This window comes from Caenorhabditis remanei, chromosome IV (genome assembly GCF_010183535.1).
Source record: "Caenorhabditis remanei strain PX506 chromosome IV, whole genome shotgun sequence".
Taxonomy (NCBI): Eukaryota; Metazoa; Nematoda; class Chromadorea; order Rhabditida; family Rhabditidae; genus Caenorhabditis; species Caenorhabditis remanei.
The window spans coordinates 13,082,129-13,107,756 of record NC_071331.1 but is presented as its reverse complement, the minus strand read 5'-3'; the positions used below and the strand labels follow the sequence as shown (position 1 = coordinate 13,107,756).

The 25,628-nt window shown below is 37.6% G+C and overlaps 9 protein-coding genes across 9 annotated transcripts; 4 read left to right on the top strand and 5 right to left on the bottom strand.

Annotated features, from left to right (window-relative positions):
- Nucleotides 1-901: 901 nt before the first annotated feature.
- GCK72_013680 (uncharacterized protein) lies at nt 902-1,367 on the top strand (the record flags this gene model as incomplete). Its single annotated transcript, XM_003090047.2, has 3 exons — nt 902-961; nt 1,008-1,136; nt 1,191-1,367. The coding sequence occupies 3 exons, from the start codon at nt 902-904 to the stop codon at nt 1,365-1,367; spliced, it is 366 nt and encodes a 121-aa protein (XP_003090095.2).
- A 266-nt stretch (nt 1,368-1,633) lies between these two features.
- Nucleotides 1,634-2,436, bottom strand: GCK72_013679 (uncharacterized protein; the record flags this gene model as incomplete). The annotated part of the gene is made up of 4 exons (XM_003100900.2): nt 1,634-1,671; nt 1,745-1,849; nt 1,899-2,018; nt 2,301-2,436. 4 exons carry the CDS (start codon nt 2,434-2,436, stop codon nt 1,634-1,636), a joined length of 399 nt encoding a protein of 132 aa, XP_003100948.2.
- A 591-nt stretch (nt 2,437-3,027) lies between these two features.
- On the bottom strand, nt 3,028-6,964 carry GCK72_013678 (uncharacterized protein; the record flags this gene model as incomplete). The annotated part of the gene is made up of 9 exons (XM_053729939.1): nt 3,028-3,117; nt 3,166-3,422; nt 3,735-3,917; nt 4,283-4,657; nt 4,706-5,069; nt 6,045-6,176; nt 6,313-6,489; nt 6,630-6,875; nt 6,953-6,964. 9 exons carry the CDS (start codon nt 6,962-6,964, stop codon nt 3,028-3,030), a joined length of 1,836 nt encoding a protein of 611 aa, XP_053584711.1.
- An 892-nt stretch (nt 6,965-7,856) lies between these two features.
- GCK72_013677 (uncharacterized protein) lies at nt 7,857-10,883 on the bottom strand (the record flags this gene model as incomplete). Its single annotated transcript, XM_003100952.2, has 3 exons — nt 7,857-7,953; nt 10,468-10,583; nt 10,800-10,883. The coding sequence occupies 3 exons, from the start codon at nt 10,881-10,883 to the stop codon at nt 7,857-7,859; spliced, it is 297 nt and encodes a 98-aa protein (XP_003101000.1).
- Nucleotides 10,884-11,951: 1,068 nt separating this feature from the next.
- On the bottom strand, nt 11,952-13,048 carry GCK72_013676 (uncharacterized protein; the record flags this gene model as incomplete). Its single annotated transcript, XM_053729938.1, has 3 exons — nt 11,952-12,067; nt 12,169-12,679; nt 12,755-13,048. 3 exons carry the CDS (start codon nt 13,046-13,048, stop codon nt 11,952-11,954), a joined length of 921 nt encoding a protein of 306 aa, XP_053584710.1.
- Nucleotides 13,049-13,874: 826 nt separating this feature from the next.
- On the bottom strand, nt 13,875-15,330 carry GCK72_013675 (uncharacterized protein; the record flags this gene model as incomplete). Its single annotated transcript, XM_003100903.2, has 6 exons — nt 13,875-14,093; nt 14,138-14,325; nt 14,376-14,536; nt 14,810-14,973; nt 15,034-15,162; nt 15,223-15,330. 6 exons carry the CDS (start codon nt 15,328-15,330, stop codon nt 13,875-13,877), a joined length of 969 nt encoding a protein of 322 aa, XP_003100951.2.
- A 1,457-nt stretch (nt 15,331-16,787) lies between these two features.
- GCK72_013674 (uncharacterized protein) lies at nt 16,788-18,161 on the top strand (the record flags this gene model as incomplete). Its single annotated transcript, XM_003100946.2, has 8 exons — nt 16,788-16,958; nt 17,009-17,120; nt 17,164-17,273; nt 17,325-17,471; nt 17,575-17,684; nt 17,727-17,838; nt 17,887-18,030; nt 18,084-18,161. 8 exons carry the CDS (start codon nt 16,788-16,790, stop codon nt 18,159-18,161), a joined length of 984 nt encoding a protein of 327 aa, XP_003100994.2.
- Nucleotides 18,162-18,588: 427 nt separating this feature from the next.
- GCK72_013673 (uncharacterized protein) lies at nt 18,589-22,729 on the top strand (the record flags this gene model as incomplete). The annotated part of the gene is made up of 15 exons (XM_053729937.1): nt 18,589-18,750; nt 18,992-19,103; nt 19,149-19,258; nt 19,302-19,448; nt 19,524-19,633; nt 19,682-19,793; nt 19,844-19,987; nt 20,035-20,136; nt 21,275-21,454; nt 21,620-21,685; nt 21,927-22,073; nt 22,117-22,226; nt 22,269-22,380; nt 22,431-22,574; nt 22,628-22,729. 15 exons carry the CDS (start codon nt 18,589-18,591, stop codon nt 22,727-22,729), a joined length of 1,860 nt encoding a protein of 619 aa, XP_053584709.1.
- A 1,001-nt stretch (nt 22,730-23,730) lies between these two features.
- Nucleotides 23,731-25,225, top strand: GCK72_013672 (uncharacterized protein; the record flags this gene model as incomplete). Its single annotated transcript, XM_003100953.2, has 8 exons — nt 23,731-23,898; nt 24,084-24,195; nt 24,245-24,354; nt 24,403-24,549; nt 24,598-24,707; nt 24,759-24,870; nt 24,915-25,058; nt 25,106-25,225. The coding sequence occupies 8 exons, from the start codon at nt 23,731-23,733 to the stop codon at nt 25,223-25,225; spliced, it is 1,023 nt and encodes a 340-aa protein (XP_003101001.2).
- Between the last annotated feature and the right edge of the window lie 403 nt (nt 25,226-25,628).

Below are 25,628 nucleotides of genomic sequence, written 5' to 3'. Positions count from 1 at the left end.
GGAGGAAAAGGGTGGAAAACAACTGGAATCTTCGAAAATGAGCAGTTGTTGTGGTCAGCATTTTGCTTCTCGGAGATCGCAACTACGGTAGTTCAAACTATAGAATACGAGAGAGGAAAACGACGAATCTAGTTTTTTTCTACAAAAGGAATGAAAGTAAGTGAAGGCTAGTTATCGTCTTATTGTTAGAAAATGCTGGAGAGAGAGGATACTCAACACACTGACCAACAGAAATCATCTATTTTGAAGGATGCGACAAAACTGCAGAGATATTTGAGACAATTTGAACGACATCGATCGCAAATGGAAGAAATTGGTAAACTACTCAAATAATGAACCTTTTTGAAAGAATTAAAATTCATAATCAATTTTTGATTCAAAATAGTCAGAACCCGGGTGACAATCCGAGATATTTATTCAAAATTCTATCACAAGGTACGATATCTTTGCACAACTGTCACCTGACCGAAAACACTTATTTCAGCTCCTTGGGTTTCAACTAGACTCTTCTCCAAATGACTCATCTTTCGGGTAAGTTAACCAACTTCCTGATCCCACCCTTCTGACCGTATCCCCTAACCCAATTTCAATGATTCCCCCTATTAGTGTACCCATACCACCCAAGGTCAAACTTCTTCTCCCAATTCCCGCACTAATTGTTTCCATGTCATCTTGTTTTCTCCTCTTTTTGCGCACAAAAACATTGACAAATGGAGTTGTGTGTTTTTGTGTTGTCGAGTGTCTCGACTCTTTCTCCGAAATAAAAAATGAAATGTTTTCTCAGCTGACTGAGAGCCTTTTTTAGTTTGTCGGCCGGTGGAAATGTGTACAATTTCTAATGATTCATGTTGCGAAACTGACAATATTCATACTGTACGTCTAGTAGTTTCAGGCCGACAGAATGCAGATTGTGAGGATTCAAACGAATATTCGGAGTGCAGACATTCCAGAAAAGCTAGAGGTGAGGTCAAGTGACAGTTCTATTGTGAAGAAATATTCAGTTTCAGCAAGACGTGAGTTATGGTTTATCAATTGCAATGGATATGCCATCTGACAAATTCGTGGTTATTGTGGAGCCAGCTGTCAGAATACGGGTAGGATTCGAGAATAAGGAGGTTGCGGTGGCAGTTGTTAATGTGAGTTATTGGAATTCTGTTAGAAAAACACAGAAACAAAACTCCAGCTTTCAGTTTCAAACCACTAGACCTTCATCGCGAACTGAAAACGATGTATACGCCAAAAAGCTGACATCAATTCTGTCCGATCAACTGAAACTAGACTCCACCCGGATATTCATATCATTTGATTTCAAAGATGCAAAAAGTTTTGCGGTACAAGGAAAGACTATTGCTTCGCTGTATGAATAAATTTCAATGAATTTTTCAAATGAAGTAAACATTTTTCATATCTGAAAAAGGATTCACATCAAATTTAGTTTATTTATTCATTCTACAAGCGTTATAAAATTAGAAAAAAGTAAATCTTTGGTAGACGACAATGGTAGTGAAGTTATCAAATAAGTTATGCGAGACATAATGACTAGAATTCGGAGGGAATGTGAATGAGAAATCACATAATTACAGAAAAGCAGTGAAGGGGGTAACTTGTTGAGCGAGAGTTACAATGAAGGGGCTCATTGATTCTGTTGTTGAATGGTGGTCAATTTGGACTCTGAAATGAACAAGATATATATTTGGAAATAAGTCTTTCGGAGTAGCTCAATCAGACACCGAGAATCACTTACCCAATTGTGAAACATAGTTCTCCAACACAGCAGTCGCTTCTTCTAATCTGCGAGTACTCTCATCCATCGCATCGATCTGAGTCAAATATGGACGAAGAGTGTCATCTGGAAATATGATTTATTGAAAAATTGGAAATTATCGCAACAAACTCACACTTCTGGTTCAAATTATCAAGTTTTCCAGCAAGCTTCTCCGCCACGACCTTCATATCGACATAACGTTGAGCAGTTGTATTGTTCATCGTCTCCAGCAATTTATACTCTTCGATAGATCCTGAAGCGGAAAAATATAAAGAATGAAAGTGAACTCGTCAGTTTCTTTTTTTAAATGTTTTCGTGTTCTTTGAAAGCCAGAAGCAACTTTTTCATTCTGGCACGCAAACACTCTAAAAGCGAACAACGAACAGAACAAAAATCTAAAAAGAAGCGAAAAACTGAAAACAAAAACCAAAATGGAATCCTCGTGGGGGCTTTCAGTCAGCTTTCTTTTTATTCTATTTTCTCACTTTTTGACCTATTTGAAATCAAAAAACACTCTGTTACATCCTGAACTTACCCTCAATTTGATGCTGGAAAAATTGTCCGACTTTATCAGTCATATTGTCAGCCAACTGTCTGATATGTGGAACAGGAGCTGGTGTTGAGGGAACTGGTGGCGATGACGTAGAGGCGCGCTCGTTGATTTCTGCCATTTTCTGGAAATATGAAAAGAGAATAAGAGGATTATGACAGAAGTTTAACATGTGGAACTGTAGAGAGAAGAATGTAGAATTTGAATATTGCAGTTATCTATTATTTTGATGTTGTGAGGAAACTACAATACATTTTAAGGTCTATCTTATCCTTCTTAGTAAAAAGTATACTCAAAAATCAATAAATCCAACTCTTCTCCACATCGGAGACAAAATACGCCGAAGACGCTCTCCTTCTCTATATTTGCCCTTCGGATTCGTCAATTTTAATCCAGTTCGTTCCACTGTAAAAGAAGGAAAAAATACTGCCGCAGAGATCAAAAACTCTAAATCAGAAAGTACTGAAGAATCCATAAAAGCTTTTTATTATACGAACAAAGCAGTTATAATAAATATAATTATAACACACGCAAGTGCTTACAAAAACAGAAGTCGGTTAACAGGGAAAAAATGTATAATCGCATTGAAAAATTACAAAAAAGTGGAAATATGAAAACTGTTTTTTCAATTAGAACCATTTCTGAAGTCTGTGTTTAAAAATCTGAACAGAGTCAGATAATACCGAAAGAAACAGGATAAGAAGAATGAAGATTAGACTCCATTACGGTAGGATTGAACGACCTTCTCTCCTGGTCTGCCACGTGGTGGTGAAAGACGACGACGATGAAGTGGAGAACGATTCTGAAAAATTGTTATTGATGAGGTTTTCATATTCCCGAATCAACTGACTTTTCCAACGTCAATCGGTGCTCTTTCGATTCTCTTTCGATCCTCGAAACCACCGAACCTTCTATCATCGCGTCTTACTCGTTCTGGCGATCGGCGGCGTGGTTGTTGCTCTCCAGCCACATGACGTCCTCCTCCACGATGATCCTCAGTTCTCTGGGCACTTCTATCTCCAAATGATCGACGCGGCGGCGATGGGGCTCTGATTCGTGCTGCAGGCTCGTGGCTTCTTCTTGGTGGTTGTGGTGGTAGAGGTGGAGCTAAAAAGAGGCAGTTGTAATTAAACGGGGTCCGCAATGACATCAGTGACGGGATTCCGGATGCTGATACTTCTGAATTCGATGAGGACGTAGAGGCTGGGGACGCATCTAGGGATCCGGCTGTAGAGGTTGATGGCATGTGATGCGCACAAGAACACTGACACCATCTGTTAGAAAACGTCTCACCGACGCCTTCAGATGAATGAGAAGAAGTATCACCACTACTATGATAAAAAGTTTCCATTTTCTTAATCCCAGGTGGCGCGGCTATCCGCATTGTCAGAAGCGATGGTATTCGCTGTTTTTCTGTACCTGCTCCTCCTCTATGAGCGCTCCTTTCTGTTGTCGATGGCCTTTCGTTTCTCCTCGCATCCTTTCGATTAACGTCTCTCGGACGCTCCTTTGATCGACTGCGACGACGTTCCTTGCGATCCGAAGACGACTGCGCACTCTTGTTCTCATCCCGACGGCGATGGCTTTTCGATGATGAGGAGCCTAGGAAAGTGATATTGAATGGGGACAACTTTTGAACTTGAGGTGAACCGGACAGTATTGGCTCGGGCGGGGAACTGATTAACTGGAAAGGTGTGCAAGTGACAAGAGTGGAATGAGGGATTGTTAGTCACGGGCCAGCTTCTGACTGAATTCGTCAATTTCGAAAGATATCAGTAAACCATAAGTTATGAACGGGGACTTCAAAATTCAAATCGGTTGGGAGGGCCTATAGGGACAAAGCTCAGGGTTGATTTTAAGTGGTCTGAATCCGAAAAGCTCCAAATTTGATAGCGGGCGTCAGTAAGAGAAGATGACTGTCGGCAATTGGACATGCAGAATCCGATGAAAATTTCGAAAATAAGTACCATGTTCCTTTCGGTCCTCCTTCTTCTCAGTTTTCAATTTCTTAGTTTCTGGCTCGCCGTCCTTCCTGGCCTCAACCTCATCATCATCGTCTATAAGATCATGAGCTTCATTCTCATCGTATGGTTCCTCGTCAGTAGTATCATCAACTTTCAAGTCTCCTCTAGCTGCCAATTTCATTGTTTCGACGTCTATGTCATCACCGATGTCAACATCAATGTCATCCTCCTCGTAATCTAGTTCCTCCTCGCTGTCGGATTCTGCAGAAGCATTGGATCCAACAGCACTGTGAACTGATTTTTCAGGCGACGGTGGTGCTGGTTCATCTGCAGCTACAGTTGGTTTTGGAACAAGTTCAGCGCTTTCATCGCCTTCACCTGAAACAACAAGAGTACATTTTCTCTTCTTGCCAAATTCGAACTTACAAGAATCAACCTCTTCCAAGCCTTGCATCGCAACAGCTTCATCTTCTTCTTTTGTTTCATCCGCAACTAATTTCTCTTCTTTTGGGATCTCCTCCTTCTTCTCACGTTTGCTCTCCGTATTTCTATCCTTATTCTCTTCGTCGCGTCTTCTGCTACTACTGGATCTGTCATCTGTTTTCTTTTCTTCCTCACGTTTCGAATGTCCTCTGTCCTTCGACTTGTCCTCTTCGCGACGACGTGAAGAACTTGACGAAGACTTGTGACGGTCTGCAGAACTGTGTCGCGGGCGACTAGAAGATGTGGGTCCAGATGAAGACGATTTGTCAGTGGCGTATGTCATCGGACGATTATCAACTGGACGTTTCTGAAACATTGAAAATAAGAATTGATTGTCTAGTGAGAAAATAAGAACATGCAAACTGGTCTGAAACGGGAATTAGAGACTCTGAAACGACGCTAATCATCATTTTACTTTAGGAATAGTGTTAATCTCCTTATCACACAATGTACTTAGGCAGTGACAGGAATTTAAGGAAACGCACTAAAAGGAGACTCGAATTTAACTGAATTATTATTGATGCTAATTGGGGAAGATATCTTAAAATGAAGCCTTTCACTTTACTACTACTTTAATTTCAACCAAAGTCTGCAAACTCTTAATAAGGCAAAGACCAATGCCGTCAATAAATAATATTGACGATGAATTCTAAAAAAAAATGGCAACTATTTCGGTGAAGAGACACATTTTGTGCTCTGTTTCACCTAAAACACAAAAAGAAGCAGGCGTGAATGGCCATCAATCACTGTGCCGCTATGCTCTCTTTCTATTATACAATCACTTTGACACTCTTATCATCGCCATCGCACTGTGTTATCACTCGGTTGTTTGCATGAAAAATGTGACGGCATTCGGCTATTCAAATGGAGAGAATGGCAAAAAGCAATTTCGATTATTTGAAGTTACAGGAAGAAATTGCGAATAATATGAAGAAGACGAAAAAGATGCAAACCATACAGATAGTCAGAAAGCGGAAGTTTACGATGTGCAAACTTGCATGCCCCGATTCAGAAATGAAATGGGAAACGAATGGAAAAGTTGGAAAATAAATTTGATAGTCTTGATTCAAGTACACTGGTTGAATGAATGATAGTCAGGGAAGACTGAATCAGTAAAGGGACGACTGCAGTCAGGTAAGAAAGCAGTGGAGGAAGTTGACAATAATGTACTTGCCTGATTCGAAAACGTCATGCTACTAGTAAGAAACTAATGTCTTTTGAAACATATAATAGGTGCATGTTACTAGATGATGAATTTCAAATTTCGACTCGACCAACATACCTCAAGGGGTTTTTTCCAGTCGGTTTCTCGCTGCTGACCGTGATGATGACGGTGTGAATTTTGAGAAGTTGAAGAAGATGAAACGACTGGAGCTTGAATTCTGGCAGCCACGTTCGAAGATCGAGAGCGATCCTGAAATAAAGTTTTAATTTGAACTTGTGATCTTAGGAAGGTATATATTTTCAAACTAGTTAACTTCTAGCACATCTTCAGATTTCTCAACATTGATACACACAGTAACAATACAATAATTTTTTCAAGTACAAACCGTAGTTTCTTTCCTTCTCTCTTCATTCTTTTTATCCTTGATCTTTTCCTCTCTGTCTGCCTCTCTGCGTCTCTCTCCACTCTCTTTTCTCTGGCTCATCGACGATGACGTGACAGATGCTGACGTGGCACCACGTGAAGATCCAGAAGACACTGCCGCCGTCGATGAAGATGTGACCTAGATTGAGAGTTACGGTCGTCGCGTCATGATAACCAAATAATTGCTTGATAATTCTCAGAAGTCAATAGTCCGTATGCCATTTCAAGATATAGAGAATAGTTACTCTAGGGATATTTTGTTTGAGTGAATCTACCAACCACAGCGTCTTTCGTTTCCTTTTCCTGCGATCTGTGGCGCTCTCTATGATCCCGTCGAACTTCTGGAGAATTGTGGCGTTGATCACGTTGACGTCTATCGGGAGAACCGGCCGTACGTCGAATTGGAGACAAAACTCTGTGTTTTTGTGGATAATGTGCAGGATTCTCATGACGACGGCCTCCACCACCGCCGAACTGTGGAGTACGATGATCCCGGAATTTCGGGCGACGACTGTCGGTACGATCCTGAAACAGAGAAGAATATGAAGCTAGCCAGAATTCTACTTTTCAAAAATCCTACGAAAATATCAAATAAAACTTACTCTGCTATTCATTTTGATGTCGTTCTTTCTATTCAATTGAAAATACGACGAAATATAAGCTGAAAAATGTAATTTAGAAAAGGGTAGAACACGCGAATGACGAAAAAAATAATCGACCGATGAAAAAAGGACGGTATGAAGAGAACGCCAGGTAGTATAATTATAATAAATCAATTATTCATTAAAAAAAGATATCTGTGGAATAAATTAAACAGGTACGGGAATTTTTACAAAATATTCAGTAAAGAGATCCGAGTTCATAAAGAAAAAGAGAACAACATTATGGACCTATTCTGGGGTAGCAAAAAATAGTTTTTTGCTTATTTTTTGCTATTCAGAAAGTAGCAAAAAAAGCAAAAAACTCCTGGTTTGGAGGCATTTTTTGCTTGACCTTTTCTAGGCCAGCCCGCGGTTTTCTAGGCCATGTGTAGATTTACGGGAGATTTTTTTGCGATTTTTTCAGCATTCATGTACTTTATCGCTACTTTTGAACTGAATTCGTAATTTTATTGATTTATTCCATACTTTGTAAACGTTAAATGATTTTTTTCCGAACTTTGCTGAAAAAATCCCAAAAAAATCTCCCGTAAATCTACACCAAACACAGGTCTTGCAGCGAATGGCCTAGAAAAGGGCGGGCTGGCCTAGAAAAGGTCAAGCAAAAAATGTCTCCAAACCAGGAGTTTTTTGCTTTTTTTGCTACTTTCTGAATAGCAAAAAATTAGCAAAAAACTATTTTTTGCTACCCCAGAATAGGTCCATTAGGGATTGAAGAATGGAAAAGTATCATGAAGAAAAGAGAGAAAAGGTCAGAAAATGGGGAGAGGAGAGAGAAAGAAGATGAAAAGGAGTAACCAGTCAATACAACGCGAATGGGAAAACACAATCGATACTATCGATTAGTTCATTGAGGGATCCAAATCGGTGCCAATGGAGCCGCCTTCACATTTTCTAAATCGACGCGTTTGTCCAGTTCCTCGTCGATCTCGCCAATAATGGCTCTAAAAATGGAAGAAATCAGATATTCAATTTTCGTTTGTTTTCTACTCGAATCAAATTTTTCCAGCACTAAATCTCAGTTTATATACCGGTCCAAACTCATGGAAACGTATAGAAAAACAGCGACGGTTTCTTTCACACTCTCTCTCACAAAAACGTTCCGAAAACCTATTGAAATGAAAGGACAGGTTCGGACCACTTTTTTATTCACATTTAGATGCTTTGAACGCAGTTCGAACGAATTGAATGGAAGGAAAAGTGTGAAAACGCGATAGATTAAGGCCGACATCCCACGCATGTCTACATAGATCTCCCTTTTTAATATATGAAATGAATGTTCTAACAGCTGAAACGGAGAGAAAGTTGCAAACTTCTTTATGAAACTAGTCACTGGTGTGACCAAAAAGAAAAAATAATTTCGAAATAAGTTATTATCACTTCACATTTCAAGTGTGTAGAGTGTGTGTTCTCTAGTGAGCACTGTATCGGAAACGAAAAATCAATAGAAAAAGAAACCACTTATCAAATATCTATTTTCAAAGAAAGGAATGAAATCGCCTAAAGCTGAATGATTAAAAGTGTGCTCTTTGGTGTATTAATTGCAGAAAAGACATGACTCATGGAATCGAAAGAGAGAACATTCTTGTTGAACGACAAGGCGGCACGAGAAGTTTCGACTGACTAGGAAAACGGATACTTTCCACCATTTCTCGCTCTCTCCTTTTTCGTATTCTTGGCCGTCCGCAATACCGTTTCCTCTCTTCTTTTTTGTCGAGAAAAAGGCAGACAGTACAAACAATAGCGGGTGCTGCAGCTTCAAGCAATCATGATGGTCAAGCATCAGACAGCTTTTGGGGCGAGAAAAGACGGTAGGATAATAAGAAAAAGAGCAATTGGAAGCGATGTTTTGACACGTCATTTCTTCCTGTGCCCGCTTGCCGTGTATTTCGAATAGAAAGAGCACAGAAACAAGCATTTCTTGTGCTGAAGAGAGCTGTACAGAAACTAACCGACCATCGGAACAAAAAACTCGATCCAGTAGGTAGCACAAATACCAAGACAGAAAGAATATTCTATCGAAGCGATGACTCAAGATGCCTCAGATTTATTCAATGGAGTTAAGTAACGGAAGATCAGAAAAATTAATACAGACGGCCCTTTACGAATTACTGGGAATTCTATTTTAAGGAGTGTCCGTTGATGATCACAATTAAATCTTATCACCATCATGATTTTCTAACATTTCTCTTGCAAAAACGAGACGATTGATCACGTCGGGTAATGAAAAAGCCAAAATCGTCTTTGAAATTGGGTCAATCTACTCGGTTAGTCAATCTTCCTTTGATTTTCGAAAAAAAAAGAAGATAAATCGATGCTGGGCGGAATTTAGCGTGGTACATTCTTGAAAATGGCAAAATAATTGGCCTGAAGGAGAGTTCATAGAATTCCGTAAAGAGTGTTTGCACGAGGAGAGGGCTGAGAAAAGAAGAAAAGATTCCCAATTCGAAGAAGACGTGAGGAGTACAAGAGTAGTGTGCCGACCGAGCGCACTTGCAACATTTTGATTCAGATCATGAAAAAATCTATAGAAATTACAGAATCCATTGCGAAAGGAAGAATATGACATAAATATGTTATCAGCGGCAACGTTTTCATCTAAACACGGTGAGGAAGTTCGTTTAATTTCCCACAGGGTCATTTGAGAAAAGTAACATGCGAAAATAATTTCACACTTATGACCACTACAGATTGTTCTTTTTATTGCACCGATTTTGTACTTGGTGTTCAATGGTGAGAACTTATGTCTATGGAATTTTTATTCGTCTCAACAAATATTTACACCGACTTGCTCGAGTTAGCATAATAAACAAAAATGTTCTAACATCGGGCTCCGGATTGTTCTTTTGTGTTTAAGGTCATTGGAACACAGGTCGATTTTTCGTACGGATTGGCCTTTCGTCCGGAAAGAAAGTGAGAAATTTCTTCAATTTGAGAACAGGAATAACTCAGAGATCTCGAACATTATTTGGTACGTTGAAGTGGGTAATTCAAATGTCGAATATAATTTTTGAAACAACCATTTCTCCGCTGTCGTATAAAATCAAGTTGACAAGAAATGATCAAAGAGCTAATTCTTAGCTTGCCCAGCACGAGCGGATATCAACTCAGCTCGGCAATTGAAACAATTGGTCAGTTGTGCGAAAGTCTTGCACGGAAAGAAGTGAGAGAGAGATGGGACACGGAAATAAATGTTTTCAGGAGTGTGTTGATCGTTTGACCCGGCATTGGGTGGTACGGCCGTAGTTTTAGAGCAGAGAATAACTGAATGATTTGAAGACGGATAGAAATCTACAGAATAGCTAGACGACTGCGCCAGATTAAATTCCCTTGTCTACTAACGGCAAGGAAACATATCGGCCCTTACGGGAAATATATAACTTTTTTTGGATGAAACCTTTTTCAGGTTGTCGTTATTCATCTTTTCCTATTTTTTTAAAATTTCCAACCGCGCTTACACATTTTCTCCTCGAATGATGTAGAGTCCCAACGGTGTCGTTAGAACGCCTTCTGTTTCTGAATAGGATCGTTCGTGTGCGTCTTCTATGACCAAGTTGATTAGTTGGTCGAATCCCTGAAAGTATATTTATGATTACCAAGTAAGCTCTTATGAAACGAACTCGTGTAACAAACACAGTTAAACGTGGTTATCTAAACTTGTTTCTTCTATTTTTAATATTTTACGATGCTCCCCTCAGGAAACACTTTTGATAACAGGAAGAATCCTAATAACTCAAATGGTTCTGTTCACACAATTATTATTGATCAACTAAGCAGCAGTTTCAGCTACCTTGAGAAGTCCAACAATAATTCGACCATCTCCAGTGACCACGTTCACCATTCGGTTCATGTATGATTCAAGAGTCGAAGTCATTTCTCCTGTCTGGAAAAAAGGGGTAAGAATGACTCTTTGTAGTCCACAGGTATTTTCCGCACGGCTACTCACCTGTTCGTTCAAAGTTTCAATAAAAAATTATCTTGATGATATGAAATATATAGTCCTCAAAAATTTCATTCTCAGCTTAATTTCAACACACATGTTTGACACGAATCTATCATACATTGAAAGAAGTGACAACAAATAACATGTCAAACACTGAGGCAGTTATTAGAATCGGTTGGGGTTTTAAGGGGCGAATTTACGGGTGAGAGTGGCAAAACGACAAAGCAAATGGTGGGACTTCTGCATGGTGGTGGATGTTGTGAGATTAGACGAAGATTGGACACCTGACTGTTCATCAGATACACTTCAAACATGAGATAAAGGGGATAACAACTAACTATACAACTCAATATGAGATGTGGCAACAAATCATGGAGAATCGTACAGTCTAATTGGAGACAAATTCCTGAATAAAGGAAAAAGCACCATAACAACAACTAAACGACGGTTCGGGGAAGCATACAGATTTTAGGAAATAGAAGTAGATGTTCCAGCTTCTTTTTGATGTTTTCATATACACGAAACAAGCTGAAACAACTTGAGAACAACAAAAGACAGCTGATCAATGATGGAGAAGTCACTTCTAAGTATCTAAACGGAAGGGTGGATAAAGAAACTTTTTCATAAAAAATCATCTAAAACAACAAAAAGTGTGATATTATTATTCCGGGAGTTATTCAAACCATCAGCAGACAACCGGAAGGGCTGAAAACCGACGAGTCTCTGGGAGAGGATCAGAAAAACAAAACAAACAGGTTCGATAGAAGAAACTTCGGGAACAACACAGCTCATATCGTCATTGCCAAAAAAAGCTAGAAAAGAAGAAAAACGCGCGTTAGAATTGATTTTTAAACTGCTTATGTTTGAGTTTAGGCGTGAGGACAAAAGAATTTTGATGACAGTTTTGAAAGATTAGGTAGAAAGAGGAAAAGAACAGGAATTCTGAAGGGACGGTTTTGAAGGCATTTCAGATGGTGAGGTGAAGTTCAGAAGGCACTTTTAGAACTGTTGAGCTTGGGCAGCTTGTTGTTGTGGTTGTTGCTGGAAACGGGGCTGGCCATTGCTGTTTTGTCTGGCTCCCTGCCCTTGTTGGTAGTCGAAACCACTGTTATTTCCTGAAAAACCTGACGAGGTTGGTAACATTTTTTGATTTTTTAAAAATCAATGAAACAGTACTTTTTAATGACACTGAATCACGACCAAAATAAGTACTCACTCTGGTATCCACTTCCATATCCTTGGGAAGATCCACTGTTATTATGGTGTCCACCTGCTTGTTGTTGGTAGAAATTGTTTCCATACCAATCTCCCCAGCCAGCAGTAGCTGCGGCTCCGTATGGCATTGCTCCGATCTGTCCCCAGCCAGCGTACCATCCGGCATTGTTGTTTCCGCCTCGTCCTCCATACATTCCACGACCTCCTGGAATACGCCCTTGGGCTCCTGGGAATCGTTTTCCTTGTGGGACAGCCTTCTTCACGTCGCATTCGCGGGTTCCGAAGGTTTGCTTTGTCTGGGAAGAAGCCTTGTCGGCGGACTCTTCTTCTTCGAATACGATGAAAGCGAAGTTACGACGGGTCTTAGTTTGCTTGTCAAATGGCCATTCGATGTCGTCGACCTTTCCGAATTGTTCGAAATGTGAGCGAAGTTCTTGCTCGCTGTAGTCTGATGGAAGACCTCCAACGAACACCTTCTTGTTTTCCCGGGATTTGGCTGGCTTCACCTCGACCTTAAAAACAAATTTGAAACATTTGAATAATCGATTTTTTTTGAGTTTAGAAATTAAAAAAAAATTAATACTTACAGATTTTCCTTTTATAGTTTGTTCGCGGGCAGCCAAAGCCAACTTGCATCCTTCTCCGGTGGTAAATTCGACGAATGCGAATCCTCGGGAGCGTCCATTGGTTCGATCGTATTTAACCTGTGCTTGAGAAACTTCTCCGTATTGGGTGAAGTGAGAGCTCAAGTCTTCGTTGTTGACTTCTGGAGAGATCCCACCAACAAAGATCTTCTTGTCCTCGTTTCCCTTCGTCGAGTGTCCATTTTCCTTGATAGTCTCAGAGGCGTTACCGTTAATCTTGTTATCTGTAGCTTCCATTTTTACTACTATCTGAAAAAAAAAATTATTGAGAAAAAGTTCAATTCGAGACTTACCTTACTTTACTGAACCAGAAAAAGAACAAATAAAGTTAAAAAAAGCTGGATAAAAAAGCCTTTGAATAAAAAAAATGTAGCCGTTAAGACTATCTAGAAAATACCCTGAAAAAAAAATAAAATTATTAGTCAAAAATCCAAGTTCAACAACGAGCAGACAAATTCGAGAAAAAAAGAGGCGGGCCTAAAACAATTTTTCTCACGAAAAGTATACATTAAAAAGGAATAAAACGCTTGAAAAAGAGGGCACAATCACTTATCAATCAATATTTCGTGGGAAAAATTTCAAAAAATTTTTCGGAAGTATTAAAAAAGGTCCGAAAATTGGCATAACGCCCCTTTCGGATAAGGTCTCAAATTTAAACTGCAGGCCCTACGGTATTGCGCGGCGTCAGCAAGTCGCTGCGAGACCTGCCGCTTCTCGGCCCCCGTGTAGTCCTCTCGGACAAAAGAACGACTATTTCGACATTTGTCGAGCGGAGTCGGCAGGCGGTTTTCCGTCAGAAAGTGCTGTTGTTTTGCGGAAAAATTGAGGAAAATGTGTTCAGAGAAAATGTTACACTCAATAATCGCATAAGTGTATTGATTTTCGCTTGGTAGTCATAAATCCAACGTTCTCAGTATAGTTTCTCGTGGCTTCTCAGTTTTACAATTTTCGTTTGTTGAACAAGAGAAACTACAATCTATTTCTGCGTTTTATCAAAGTAAATGATGTTTTAAATAATAATTCATCTATGAAAACTACCTCTGATATAGTAAGGAAACGTGGCCTATTCGTAATCCCACGAGTGCAAATAATATGGCACAGGCTTTGTAAACATGTTAGGATCGTAGACTACATCAGTTAGAAAAAGACCTTGAGGAGGAGCTATTGGAATGCCCATATCGAAAAAATTAGAACTGATCGGATTGTTGAGTAGCCAATCCACTGTCGCCAGAGGTATCCGATCGTATGAATAGTTAACCAGACAAGACATCATTCTTCGAATCTGAAGCGACAGTGTTCAAGAATAAACAGTATAAAACGACAAACCTGCTCTCGAACAAACGATTTGGCTACAATTGTCACATTGTAATAGTCATAAATATCATTATTTATCGAATAAGCTTCTCCATTTGATAACCCAACGTGCAAAATGTATTTGAGAGCAGAAGGGGTAATTGGTTCGAACCGTTTCTCACGATTAGTATGCTTGAAAAATGATCCCATAACTTGTTCACCTAAAAAAACTTGTTTTGAATTTCTCGATTAGAATATTGGAAAGAATTACCCTCAAAACGTCTACCAGCAGTTAGAAGCCGTTCCGGTGAGAAGCCAGGAGGTAATCTCCATGCATAGTCTCTTTCGGAGAAGCAAGCAATCGATGGCTCTTGGCGAATAGACTCCCACAGTTCCCAAGAACGACATACAGCGAGTCGATATGTATATTTCCTGAAAGTAATAATAATTAAAATATCGCAATAGTTTGATACGAGATTTATAGGTTTGCAGAACGTTGTAAAGATTCATGAAAAAAAGAAAGAGCACTTTTTGAATCGTGAGACACATGAAAGTGAGCAGATCTCCTGTTGTCATGGGCGATTCTAGCCAGAATGTGAGAAGAAGAAACACAGAGAAAGGAATTTGCACCCCCAGAAAACGGAGAAGCGGAAGATGCTCGGTTTGTAGATTCTTAGATGTCGTTTGAGACTGAAAGTGACTCACCTATATGATACACTTCTTCTAATGCAAAATCCTGCTGAAACAGAATGAACGTCTCGAATAACCAAGGAACCTGGATTGGCAGCATCAATCGTCGATTTCCACTTTTTCATGTAGTCTGCTTTGATTTCAGGAGTTTTATCTAATTCGGAATATTCCAAGGGAATCTGAACAAAAAGAAGAATTTGAAGAAATTATTTTCTGTTGTGACACCTTTTCGTAATTACCTGACAAATTACAGAGTTTCGAATCGCATGAACTTTTGCGTCAGTTCGACTACTCGGCGAGAGTTTCAGACATTCCTGTTGCTCTGGTTTTCTTTCGTTTCGAAATCCGAATAATGAGGTGGAAACTGTCTGAAAATCAACTGATTCCTTTTTGAACAACGCGTTTCATTACAATTAATATGAGTTAACCTGATTTAGAAGGTCCATAACTCCGAATCCTGTTCCGCCTTTTGCCATTTCTGGAAACTTCGACCCATCGTAACCGATCCAAAACAAATATCGTCGGATCTCTCTCATGTTTGAAGAAAACGCGGTTTAAAACGGAGTATTTGAAGTGCAATTCGAATTATTTAGAAACACCCTCTTTCCCACGAGGACTACACGGCCGAGTTCACAAACTCTTCCATTTGTCTGCGTTTCCACATTTAGCGTTGTGTTTTTTTTTCCAACGAAGAGGGAGGTTTAAATGTACAAGCTTCTCGTGTACACAGCTCACTGTGCATCTTTTAAGTTGAGATGTTGGCTGAAATTGCGGTTCAAATGATAATTGTTAAAACTATAGAGATTTTGAAGGGAATAATTCATAAAAATACAACATTGGGCCGAGAAATACATAAAGGCACAAAGGGTAAAAAACGTACAATCTCAACAGTAGGTTATAATCTAAACGCTAGGTTAAGGTTATTCTTTTTAATGTTGTGTTACGTTGATCGTTGTAATCTCCGAATTAAATACAGATTTTATTGAATATTTTCTTCGTAATTATTCAGAAATTGCCATTTGAGTAATCAGAAGATTTTGAAGATTAGAGCCTTTGAGCTTTCAATTAACACAATGCAGTATCTCGGAATCAATCCAAGTTTCTATGAAGAACTACGAAACATAAATACAAAATTAAAAATCAACAGCATGAAACACAAAAAGTAACAAATTTTAATGAAAATAGTTTTTTGTTCTGAATAAATGTTTTGATACGCTTATTTCTTGGTTCGTCCCAACATTGTTTTCCTTGTTCACCTACACATAATATAAATGACATAGTCGGCTTGATCGGCTAAAGATTTTTGATGATTGCTTTGTATAATCCAAAGTTTTCAAGTTACGGAGGTGTTTTCATCTTTATAAATTACTGTTTACAACATGTCATAAGCGGATGATCAACTAGTGAGAAAGCTTTGGGGTGTGCTCTCGTATAATTCTCAGATCATAGAATTCAAGGTTTAAAAGAAAAATCCATCAGGATCTCTTCGGTCTCTCAATACATTTGTTTATGAAGTTCCGAGTTGCCCCGGCATCATATTCTACGAGATATTCAAAATTTTTAGTTTGAATTCAATGATTTCATTGTTGACAGTGAACCTCTAATTGCTACCTTCACTTACCTCATGATTCTTTTCTGCACGTCAGTCATCTTTCCATGTTTTCTGCACCCACCACTTACTCTTTCCAGCACGCAAAATGGATCATTGTTTTGATTGCTAGACACTTTTTTATGAACCGTAGTTTCTTTCATAGATTTTGAACTTCTTCCTGTTTCAGCAACTCGAAGACAGATAATTGGAAGATGAAGTTAAGAGCTTATAAGATATTTATTTATGGGTGAATCTTGGAGTCGAAATGATTTCATTTTTCTCAACCATCATTTAGTAACCTTTTCTATTTTCTTGAGTTCCAAAATTACTCTCTCACCAGTTTCTATTTCTTTATTTCTTGATTTTTGATTCCTTCATTTTTCAAATATTCTTCCGTTCCAGATGAGCACCTCTTCAACTTCTTTCATACCACCTACATGGCCTGCTACAGTGTTTTATATCACCTCAATTGTTACCCTCCCTCTGTACTTTTTCGTATTCATCTGCCTCTTGAGATTACGTCAGATTTCAAAAACCTATAACACAACTTTCTACACTATCTTGTTGCAACATGTAAGTTTAATTGGGAGCTATGAACTTCAAAACATCATCTTTCATTCCAGTGCATCGCAGATTTATTCGCAATGACTTTCTATTTTTTAATAATAGTTGCAAGGTCTATCTCTTTTGTTCGACAATTTTACTATGAGTATCAAGACTATTATATTGCAGCAGGTAAGACCAGCAAATAGATCTGTTCTGAAAAAAACTTTTACAGCTGCATACAATCACATCTATTACACACTTTACATCCGATGTACTGGAATAATTCTGCTCTCTTTTCAAAGATATTTGGTCATTACTCATCCAAATTCTCATTTCACTGATGTACTGTTAAAAATGATAGTTTTTTTTAAAATAGAAAATACTTTGTTTTAGAGAATTCAAGCTGCACCGAAAATGTATATCCTTGGTCTCTATTGGGGTCTTCCAACAATAATCAGTTTGGTAGTGTTGAAGGATACAAATTTCAAATATGACAGTTTGGAAACGATGGCAGTTGTGGCAGAGCAGGAGGTTATTCAGGTTGGTTTGAGGTGATGGGTTTCTGATATTTGGAAAACTATTGGCATCTCGATGTTCATTTTGATACGGATCTAATGTCAAATCAAAAGAGAAAAACTTCCAGAGAAACACATTGATGGCCCTTGTTGTTGTCAGCACGACATGTGTTCTCAGCTCTGTTGCTTATGGAGCTTTATTCGTATTCATACGCAAACACTCTTTTCGAATTTCAAAGTGAGCATCTTCTGATTTTCCAATTCCATATCTAATGTCCAGATCCCTCCGTCGAGAAGTTTCTCTGGCACTTCAAGTTTTCATTCTACTCTTGGCATTTTTTGGAATTCTGGTCTATTACTCTTTTCAAAATTATTTCTCTCAGACTCATAATGTAATAGTTTCCCTTGTTTCAACCGTAACCACAAAATCAGCATTCCAGACGGGACCCATTTATTACATGCGTGGAATCTACCCAATGGCTAATGGATTTCTCTCGTATATCAATCCATTCTGCATTTTGTTTTTGAATAAGGATCTGACAAAGCAAGTGATACGATCAGTGTCTTGTAAGAAATTGAAAATGGTAAGTTATTTTCCCGATGAAAGATTTAAACTGATTTTGAATTTAATTTTCAGAGTGATGCTCAAGTATCGGGAATTGCCTTAAATTCAACAAAAGAACAAAGGAAAGGACTCAATCAAGTTACTTTTTGATAAATGACAATTTGTTTTAGTCAATAAAGCCTCAAGAAACCACTTCATTTTTAGTAACTTTTTTGTTTCTTTTATCAGATCTATGAAAACTGCTTTCGAACCTCTTTCTGTCTCTCACCTCATCTGATTTCATGTGCCTTACTTATTCCGATTCACTGATTTCACTAATAGTTCAGCACTCCCACATGCAAAACATCTCCATGTTTATGTCTTCTGAATCTCCCATCTGACGTATTCAAATTTAGGTTAGTTTCAAATCTAGACTAATGAGTCAAACCATTTTTTCATCGAAGTAAGATGTCACACGATGTCTAGAATTCTCATAGTACTCTTTCAAAAAAAGACTGAAAGCCTTGCAAAAATTCATTTTTTGGAGTTTCTGCTTTCAAAATAAACTATTGTCCAGTTAGTTAACTTTTTGTTCCAGATGAACTCAACATTTGAACCTCCAACGTGGGGTTTCAAGGTGTATTATGGAATGTCAATCGTCACAATTCCGTTGTATTCTGTGATTTTGATTTGTCTTTTGAGACTTCGATATGTGTCAAAAACTTACAAAACGACGTTTTACTCGTTATTGCAACAGCACGTAAGTTTATTCATTCTCGAGTGAGTCAATTTGCGAAACACCACTTCTAGAAACCTTATATAATGGAAGTTTTGTTTGTGAAACCGGATTTTTTTCCGACTTTAATAGTGGACATATGGAGCTCAAAACACGGAGCAAGATCTAGAAGTCATTGATGTAAAATATAATTTCTATCTAAACTACTGAAAACCTCAAAACCCATTTCCATACAAAGAACTATCACGGGATCATTATTTTCTAGTGCATCGCTGACCTGGCATCAATGATAGGATATATTGCTCTGACTCCTGCAAGAGAAATACCAGTGATTCGCCAATTCTACTTTGAAAATCAAGAATATTACATTGCTGCTGGTAACCGATGAATAGTTTAACTCCTTTATAAATAAAAAATTCCAGCTACTTACAACATAATCTACGTCAGTCTATACATCCGATGTACCGGGATTGTCTTCTTATCTCTTCAAAGATACTTAGTTATCACTTCGCCTCATTCACAAATTACTCTTGTCAGTCGTTCAAAGACTAATCTTCGTTAATATTTGTTTTCAGAAAGTTCAAACAGCTTCAAACTGGAAAATAATTGTTGTTTACTGGATAACTCCAATACTTTTGAGTATAGTCGTACTGACGGACACTAGTTTTTATTTCAATAATGTAACCGAGATGACTCTAATTGTGGATAGAGCTATTACTCAGGTCAATCTTAAATCTTTGAATAAAAACTATTTAAAAAAAAGATTTCGTAAAGCTGTTGACACATTACTATTTCAGAGAAACACATTGATGGCTCTAATCGTTGTCAGCATCACTTGCATTGTCAGTTCTGTGGCATATGGAGCATTGTTCTCATTTGTTAGGAAAAATACAGTTAGACTGTCAAAGTGAGATACTAAATTTGATACATTCAACCATCCATTTTCTAAATTCAGATCTCTCCGAAGAGAACTCCACTTGGCATTTCAAGTACTGGTCCTACTTCTCGCCTTCTTCACTGTGTTGGCGTTTTTCGCAAGTCTCAATTACTTTTCTCAAATGCAAATGGTGAGAAAATCAACATTTCGAAAGAAACTAACTTTTGTCTTCTTGTTCAGACGACTCAAATGTATTATCTACGTGGAATATATCCTATGATCAGTGGATTTCTTTCGTACAGTAATCCATACTGTATTCTACTGTTGAATCGAGATTTAACTGGTCAAGTGATAAAGTCAGTGAGCTGTGAAGGATACAAAGTGGTACGTTTAGAAGAAGTGAGATGTGTATCTTAATGTGTTATATTCAGAGTGAAGCTCAAGTATCTGGAATTCGTTCAAATTCCACCAAGCAGCAGAACTTGATTTCTGTTCAGAATGGGGCAACAGCTGGAACTGAATCTACTAGAAGAGTAGCTTTTGCTTAGATGTTATTTTTTAAATAAACCATTTTCGTTTCAATTAACATACATCTTCAAACTTTCCAAAAAGTTAAAATTTTCATACTTGACTCTGTTTTTGCGAATGCTTCCTTTTTCGTCATCTCACTATTTTGTTTCTTTCACGCCCAAAATAATTCATGATTCAGGTATACTCATTTTTTCAGTTTTCTCACGAGTTCTGTTCTTTAATTCTCTTTTCGGACAAGCTGAAGAAGTGCATACACTTTTGTGCCCCACTTGCAAAATTTTTTGCAGATAATTTCCGGTTTTTATATTTTTCCCAACAGCGCAGGAAATTAAAGTAGAACTGAACTCACAATTTTTATTTCAGAATTTGATACTACATACAATTCAATGAAACTTTCCTCATTTGAGTATACAAGACAGGCCACATTTGATAATTTTATTTTCTTATGCAATGAAGTAAAATATTTTTGAAATTCTGAGCAATATTCTCAGAAAAGGCAAATCCAAAAGACTTGAAGATTTATCGGAAGCTCTTGCCTGATTTCAACAGTTTTTCAAGACATTTCAAGAGAACAAACTTGTTTATTAGCATAACAGAAAAAAAAAGAAAATCCCAGAAAAGACTCAAGAGTCAATTCTGTGAAAAGACGTTCTGAAAAACGTGAAACAGAAAAAAGTTTTCATAGATTTTCCTCATGAGGTAAACCTGTGAAACGAGAACATTCATTGAATAGGAGAAACAACGCATTCTCTTTTTTGTTATTTTTCACAGAATTGACTCTTGGTCTTTTCAGTGATTTTCTTTTTTTTCTGTTATTTTAACAAACAAGTTTTTTTTTGAACTTCGAGCTATTTGGATAACATTTCAAACTTTTGGGCTGATTTCACGAGAGTAGCTAATTTTTCAGTAAAATTTTTCAAATGTGTCCTGTCTTATATACTCAAATGAGGAAAGTTTCTTAAAATTGTCTGAAGTATCATAATATAAAATAACAAATATGACTTCAGTTCTACTTTAATATTCTGCGCTGTTGGGAAAAATATAAAAACCGGAAATTATCTGGAAGTTCTGCTTTTAATTTTTTTTAATTTTTGGCTGTTGACGTTTTTCTTTTTCAATCAAGGATTTTTCTGTTTCCAGCTAGACGTTCCAATTCAAATGGCTGCTACTTTGGAACCTCCAACATGGGGATTCTATGTTTATTACGGAATGTCCATTATTACTCTTCCGCTGTACATTGTCATTTTGATTTGTCTTCTACGTCTTCGTTGCTCACTGAAAGTGTTCAATTCTACATTTTATTCACTTTTATTGCAACATGTAAGTGGGAATCAATTGAATCATCAGTCATTAGTTTCAAGAAAAACCAAGAAATCAAAAGTTAGTTTCTGACCAGTCTCCAAACAAATTCTCGTGAGAAAGCAACATCATAGAGAACTTATAACATCGGTTTCCAGTTCCAAACTAGATTTGTTTCCATTACAGTGCATTGCTGATCTCATCTCAATGCTTGGATACATTGCACTCTCGCCAGCTCGAGCCATTCCTCAGGTCCGACAGTTCTACTTTGATTTTCAAGGATACTATATTGCGGCTGGTAACTATATTTTAATGGAATAAACACAAGATAGGTTTCAGCCACTTACAACATTATCTACTACACACTTTACATTAGATGTACGGGAATTATTTTCTTGTCTCTGCAACGGTTTGTAGTGATCACTTCTCCTCATTCACTCTTCACACTGGTAAATTTTCAATTTCTGGAAAAGATAGAACTAGGATGTTTCAGAGAGTTCAAAACGCTGCGAATCGAAATATTATTCTTCTTTACTGGATCACTCCAACACTTCTTAGTATCGTGGTTCTCAAGGACACTAACTTTCATTTCGATGGACTTGAAAATATGGCGATTGTTGCGGATAAATCTGTTATTCAGGTGATCAACCATGAGAAAGTTAAAACAACTACCAAATTTTCAGCGGAATACACTGATGGCTCTCATTGTTGTCAGTATTACTTGTATTATAAGTTCATTGGCATATGGAGCTTTGTTTATATTTGTACGGAAGAATTCATCAAAACTTTCAAAGTAAGCTATTGTTCTTTTCGCCAACTTAACTTGATATTTCAGAACTCTCCGTCGAGAACTTCATCTAGCAATTCAAGTACTAGTTCTGTTAGTTGCATTCTTTGCTATTCTTGTGTTTTATGCATTTCTCAATTACTTTTCGCAGTTCCAAAATGTGAGTATTTCAAATTTCAATTAGTGTTTCATGTGTCTTTCTTTTTTCAGAACGGTCCAATATTCTACATGCGAGGTCTCTATCCGATGGCAAACGGATTTCTCTCCTATATCAATCCATTCTGTATTCTCGTTTTGAATAAAGATTTGACAAGACAAATTATCAAATCAATTTCTTGCTTTGGTTGGAACATGGTGAGTGAGAACTCATTGTTTAGTCAACGTAAAAAAGTAAATATAAATTTCAGAGCGAAATGCAAATGTCCGGAATAGTCACCAACTCGAACAAACCTCAAACTAATCAGATGGGGAACGCAGTCGACGGATTCCGTAGATCACTTTTCAATTAGTTTTCAATGAGTTCAGCTTGTCAATCTTTGAAAAATTGGTTTTTGGCATCAAGTTGTTTTTTAATCTCGCAATTTGAGTTCTTTTTGAACCTAATAAATTCTTACATTCTACACGATCTTCGTCTTTTTAATTATACAAATTTTTTATATTTTTCTGTCTTCCTTCCTACTGAAGTTTATACTTTTCCACCCTCTCTTTCCATCCCAACTTCCTTATTTTTGTGTACCAAGAAGTGTCTAGTCATTACTCTTCTAAATGGCACCTCTATTCTTGTTTCTCTCTTGCACGCCAAGAATACGTAATGAGAGGAATATACATACTCTTTGATGGAATTAATCTAATCAGATGCACGCATTCTGCATCGTCGAGCATTCGCCTCCACCTTTTGCTACAACAAGTTATGTTTATTTTTTGTGACCGAGTATCTTCCACTCAGTGAACAGAGACATCTGTTTCAAAAAGTGAAGAAGTTATGACTCAAGTATTCATCTAGAAGTCAATGTAGTTTCAGTATCAACACAGGTTCACACGATGTCGGTGGTCAAACCACAATCTGCTAGAAGAAAAAAGATACTTTTAGAATATGTTTTAGTCTTTTTTCCATTAGTTTTTGATGTGAGAAACTACCAAGAATACATTCTGATCATGTGAATACTTTCTGATCGTTTATGCTAATTCTGACTTTCATTCAGATGTTCCAGGAGACCAGGTGCTTGGTTCAGAACTAGTTTTTGTTGTTGTTGATAGCTCCTTTGGGACAAAGGTTGTTCTTTTATAATTGAATTGTGTCGCTTAATAACCTTTGGAACAAAACCTTCCAAAAACGTTCAACGTTTCCAAATTGTCGGTTTAAGCCCTGTCTTTTTCTAGAATCGGAATCTTATGAGAGTCGTAGCTTTGTTATTTTTGGAATCCGTTTTTACAAGAGTTGAAAAACCTTCATATTCAATCGTATATCTTAATTCTCCTCTTGCAAACTTCCTGAACAACTCATTTTCAGATGAACGACACCTCGGAACTGGTACCTCCAAAATGGCCTATCAAAGCATTTTACGGAATGTCCATCATCTCTTTTCCTCTGTATTTCCTCGTTTTCATTTGTCTTCTTCGTCTCCGATGTGTTTCGAAAGCCTACAATACAACTTTTTACTCTATCTTGTTACAACATGTAAGTTGACGTAACTTTACTTTTTCTTTCATTCCGGTTTCTATTTCAAGAAATCAGAAGACAAAGGTCTCTTGTAAACAGCATTGATGCAAACACTGATAGCTCATCAGTGCACAAACTAGAAACATCTAGAATACTGTGACAAACACGTCACCAATTAATAAGAAACCTGAAATTTGTTTCAGTGTATCGCCGACCTGCTAACCATGTTCCTATTCTTCTTCACAAATTCCGTTCGCACGGTTCCAGGAATTCGAGAGTTCTACTTCTATTACCAAAGCTATTATCTTGCAGCTTGTGCGTCATTATTTTAATTGCTTCCTGTTCAAAATGTTTTCAATTACAGCCAGCTATAATCATATTTATTATTTTCTCTACATCAGATGCACGGGAATTGTCTTTCTTTCTCTCCAACGATATCTCGTAATTACGTGTCCAAATAGTTATGTGACTCAAGTAAGTGTGGATCGAAAATATGGCTCAATAACAGAAAATGACGTTCAGAAAGTTCAACAAGCATCAAAACTGCAAATAATTTTGGTCTACTGGATAGTTCCAACACTCATAAGCATTGTTGTTCTGACGGATACAAACTTCCAATACGACAAGTTAGAGACAATGGCAATTATAGCAGAGCAATCAGTAATCAAAGTACAATAAAGAGTTTCACAACAACCTAAATGATGCTTTAAATTTCAGAGAAACACATTAATGGCTCTCATCGTGGTAGGATTGACTTGTGTCTTCTGTTCATTGGCATACGGAGCACTCTTCTATTATATTAGGAAACATACAGCTGGCCTGTCAAAGTAATTTTCAACCTTTTGAAAAAGGATCTTTCTCAAAAACCGATTCTTCAGATCTCTCCGTCGAGAAGTTCATCTTGCATTCCAAGTATTCGTATTGCTTCTCGCATTCTTCGCTATTCTTGCCTATTACGCCTTTCAGAACTATTTTTCGCAATTTTCGAATGTGGGCGAATCTAGAGTAATCAAGACATTATATCTTATTTTCAGACAGGACAAATATTCTACATGCGTGCTTTGTATCCAGTTGCTAACGGTCTTCTCTCATACATCAACCCGTACTGTATTCTAATTTTGAATAGAGAACTAGCTCGTCAAGTGTTTCGATGTGTAACGTGTCACAAGTACAAAGTGGTGATATTTATTTGTATATCACTTCAATATAAATGCGGAAATTTCAGAGTGAACAGTCTCCAGTCCAAGTCTCCGGAATCGCCTCTCATTCCACAAAACAACAAAATTCAGTTTCCAGTCGGAAGGATGGATCCAGGAAAGCGAATAAGAGAGTCGTCATTATATGAATTTCATCTCGAAACTGTTTCATTTTATCAAATCAAAGATCTCCTCTCAAAACGTGCACAATTCGATAAAGTTTTGTTTTCCATCTCGTATCGTAATAAAATAAATTGATTTCGTACCATAACATTTGTGTTTTCTTGATGTTCTCCTGAAACATCTTAATTCAGAAGGAGACCACAAGGTGCTGCTTCTATTGTTTCCAGTTGTTTTTGTTTATAAGATTTTTGATCTTTTCGTTTCGAAAGTAGAACCTCAGAATAAATAATCATCATCTACTTTACCTAATCAGATGCAAGAGCATTCCGGCTCGACGATCTCCATCTGACTTCTATCCGAAACAAGCGTTAAATCATAAATCTCTCTGGCGTTGACTCATTTCTCTTTCTCACATCTTAAATCAACCTA